A 4,278-nucleotide genomic window follows, 5' to 3' on the forward strand; every position below is an offset into this window, starting at 1 on the left:
TATTTATGGCTATAACATAACGTACATTATGTACCTTTGTTTTTTCCCTGCGGTCGATTAGTACTTTATTTACGTTTTTTCGGATGAGACCATTATGTTGTCAGAAGACGCTGAATGCCTGCGTTGTGTTAATTAATTAATTAATTACAACTCAATTAGATGATGTAAACAAACAAGTGCAAATTCGCAATAGCTGCAAACCTTTTGCGATAGGCCACACCCCTTGTCACGCCCTGCTTTAGCCAATTGGCATGAACACACACACACACACACACACACACACACACACACACTTGATATCTGTGCCAGTATTTCAGCCTCCTCGGACGAACCCTTTGGCCGCTATAGAGATCAGAGACGTTTGGACCAGCCGACCAACAGAGCGACCTATAGAGCAGATGGTCGTCGCAGATAATACAAAAAAAATAATTACAATCCCTAGATTTTTTTTTAAACTCTCAATAAATGTCAAACCAAAGGAACGTGTGCAAGACGGTATATAGAGTTTGGGGATATATGTGTGAGATTACGTTTAAACGTATTGGCAGTGAAAAGGTGGTATCGGTGCATCCGTAACACCTTTAATTACACGACACAATGAATGTTCAAGATCAGACGTTCCGGAAAACACCGGTTGATCTGGCCGGCGTGTGCGTGTTCAGATACAGCGTCAGCGTATCGACACGGAACGCAAAAGCGTGGCTGGGGCTCGGCTAACAGCGGGTGTTGTTGGACACGTCCAGCAGCTTCTCGTCCGCCTCCTTGTTCTCCTCGTCCTCCTCCTCCTTCTCCTCGTCCTCCTCTCCCGCCCCCCCGCCCGCTCCCTGCGCGGCCTTCTCCTCCTCCCTCTCCGCCCGCAGCAGCAGGCCCAGCCGGTCCCAGGAGCGCGGCAGCAGGCGGTGCGTGAAGGCCAGCCGCGCCAGCAGCGACACCAGCGGGATGGTCACCAGCGAGGCCAGCATGGCCGCGGTCCGGTAGGGGAAGTACTGGTGCACCGCGCCGGTGCGCTCGTCCGCGCGCCAGCCGGGGAACAGCAGCACGGCGGGCAGGCGCAGCAGGGGCTCCCCGCTCAGGAGGCGCAGCGCGGAGCCCGCGGCGTAGCCGGCCACCGCGCCGTAGCCGTTGGCGCACGGGCAGTGCAGCACGCAGATGAGCTGCGGGAAGATCAGGCAGTAGATCAGGTCGCCGCTCACCAGCCAGAAGGCGAAGACGCTGTCCTCCGCGAAGGCCAGGCCCGTGCCGGCCAGGCCCACCAGCAGCACGCTGGCGCGGATCACCCACACGCACTCCCTGTCCGACGCCTGGGGGGGGAGAGGAGGGGGGAGGGGGGGGGGTTAGAGGGAGAGAGGGGGGGTTAGAGGGAGAGAGAGGGGGGTTAGAGGGAGAGGGGGGGGGGTTAGAGGGAGAGAGAGGGGGGTTAGAGGGAGAGAGAGGGGGGGGAGAGAGGGGGGGGGGGTTAGAGGGAGAGAGGGGGGGGGGGAGAGGAAAGAGAGAGAGGGAGGGGGGTTAGAGGGAGAGAGGTGGGAGAGAGGAGAGAGGGGGGATAGAGGGAGAGAGGTGGGAGAGAGGAGAGAGAGAGAGAGAGAGGGGGGGGTTAGAGGGAGAGAAGGGGGGGAGAGAGGAAAGAGAGAGAGGGAGGGGGGTTAGAGGGAGAGAGGTGGGAGAGAGGAGAGAGGGGGGATAGAGGGAGAGAGGTGGGAGAGAGGAGAGAGAGAGAGAGGGGGGGGGTTAGAGGGAGGGAGAGAGAGGGGGGTTAGAGAGAGAGGGAGGGAGAGAGGAGAGGGAGAGAGAGGGGGGTTAGAGGGAGAGAGGTGGGAGAGAAGAGAGGGAGAGAGAGGGGGGTTAGAGAGAGAGGGAGGGAGAGAGGAGAGGGAGAGAGAGGGGGGTTAGAGGGAGAGAGGTGGGAGAGAAGAGAGGGAGAGAGAGGGGGGTTAGAGAGAGAGGGAGGGAGAGAGGAGAGGGAGAGAGAGGGGGGTTAGAGGGAGAGAGGTGGGAGAGAAGAGAGGGAGAGAGAGAGGGGGGTTTAGAGGGAGGGAGAGAGAGGGGGGGTTAGATGAAGAGAAAGAGAGGGAGGGGGAGAGAGGAGAGGGGGAGAGAGAGGGGGGTTAGAGAGGGAGGGAGGGAGAGAGAGGGTGGGGGGTTAGAGGGAGGGGGAGAGGGAGAGAGGGGGGGGGTAGAGGGAGAGGGGTAGAGAGAGAGAGGGAGGGAGAGAGAGAGAGGGAGGGGGGAGAGAGAGGGAGGAGAGAGAAGGAGGAGAGAGAGGGAGGGGGGAGTGAGAGAGGGAGGGGGAGAGAGAAGGAGGAGAGAGGGAGGAGAGAGAGGGAGGGAAGCATAAAGAGGGAGAGAAATAGCAGGTGAAATATTAGGTGAAATCAATTGTAACTGGTTTGCAGCTTCACTGTATGAGAGGTCCAACACTTACAAAGCCCTCCACTCCCTAGCACCTGAGTGATTACATCTACAACCTTCTTCAACACTACACTCCCTCCCGCTCACTCCGCTCATCCAACTTAGCCCCAGTTCTGAGCGCACCACACTACCGCCTTAAATCCACAGAAAACAAATCATTCTCCTCCGCTGCTCCCCGACTCTGGAATCAACTCCCATTACACATCAAAGAAGCCCCATCCATAGAAACATTTAAGTCCCACCTCAAAACCCACCTGTTCAACCTTGCATACCCTCCTCACTCCTGACCCCCCAACCCCTGCATCACTTACATTTTCACATCTGTACACACCTATATTTTAGTATTATTATGTATTTAAAAATGTTCTCTCTGTCTTGTCTCTAAGTTGTCTCCCTGTACTTTCACTCCCTGTGAAAGTCCATGTACTGTGTTTGTCCATGTACTGTGTTTGTCCGTATGCTATAATGCCATGTATGTAAAGCGCTTTGAGATTCCTAATGTAAGGCGCTATATAAAATAAATGTATTATTATTATTACATGTATTACATGTATTAAACATGCCGGTGCAATAATGGTAGGCCGATAATATCAGACATCCCTAATATATATATATACATATGCAGCACAGCCACAGAAGGATCATTTTAATTCACTCCAGTGGGCGTGGCCTCCATGGTGAGTATGCGTTTAGTTTCTGATGAATAATTGAACAGATTAGGATATCGGCCACCGAATTCACTGAGTGGTGCGTCAGTCTTAAGACACACAGGATCCTAAGACACCTCAGCCACCCGAACGACAAACAGTTTGAGCTCATGCCGTCTGGCAGACGATACCGCAGTCTCAGGTCCAAGAGAACACTGAACAGCTACTACGAAGTGAGACCGAAGTCTCGTTTGAAAACACAGTTAATACATGCATATGACGTAGAAGAAACAAAATGGCTGGTTAGAGAAATCAATAATACGACTATATTATGGCTATAGCCTGGAAGGAAAACAGCTTCGTCTAACAGTTCCCATAACCTTGGGTTATGGCTCTGAAGAAACACAATCCTGTGACCTATAGTCTGGGCCTTTATAATAGAATACTCATTGTAACTGTCTATGTGGCTTATGGCCTATTATGGCAGAACATAGTGTAATACACAAGGATATGATGAAAGTCAACAGAAATGGCTCCCATCTACAGGAGTTAATAACAACCTTGTTTTGGCTGGCCGGGGAGGACAGATGATTATCATGTGTGTCTCGAGACACACACACATTACGCTGATCTCAGTGTACAGTCTGTAAAATGATAAAACAACACAGATCCATAATGACATGATAATATATTCCACCACAGAGGAGAGAGGGGGAGGGGGGGGGGTGAGAGAGGGAGGGGGAGAGAGAAGGAGAAGAGAGAGGGAGGAGAGAGAAGGAGGAGAGAGAGGGAGGGAAGCATAAAGAGGGAGAGAAATAGCAGGTGAAATATTAATATAATGTCAAAGTGGGTAGGGGTGAGGTGGGTTCTAGGGGTAAGGTCAAGTAGAAGTCTGACCAGTTTGTTTTGTGATGTTTGTAATTTGTTTTTTAGTGCCTTTGAGGTGCTTTGGTACCATGAGGTGCAACCCGTGCAAGCATAGTCGTAGTACCCTTGAATGAGTGCTCCTGCCAGAGTCTTCAGGGTATTCTTGTTTACCAGAGAGGAGATCCGGTACAAGAATCTAGTTCGTTGGTTGACTTTTTTTATTACATTGGTTGCCATTTTGTCACAGGAAAGATTAGCCTCTAGGATGGAACCCAGGTAGGTAATTTCATCTTTCCTTGTGACAATATTGTCACCCACTGTAACTGAGAAGCCGTCGGTCTTGCTGAGTTTGTTA

The 4,278-nt window shown here is 52.0% G+C and overlaps 1 protein-coding gene across 1 annotated transcript in view; it reads right to left on the reverse strand.

The window, feature by feature from the left end:
• Window positions 1–713: 713 nt before the first annotated feature.
• Window positions 714–4,278, reverse strand: part of LOC311226326 (double-strand break repair protein MRE11-like) — a gene marked incomplete at its 3' end in the record, with an annotated part of 67,695 nt that continues 64,130 nt past the window's right edge. The window contains exon 20 of the mRNA XM_084311748.1: window positions 714–1,301. Within this exon, the coding sequence (XP_084167874.1) occupies window positions 714–1,301 (588 nt within the window). The remainder of the gene's footprint in view (window positions 1,302–4,278) is intronic.

Source organism: Notolepis coatsorum (genome assembly GCF_963971535.1).
Source record: "Notolepis coatsorum genome assembly, chromosome: 1".
NCBI classification, from domain to species: Eukaryota; Metazoa; Chordata; class Actinopteri; order Aulopiformes; family Paralepididae; genus Notolepis; species Notolepis coatsorum.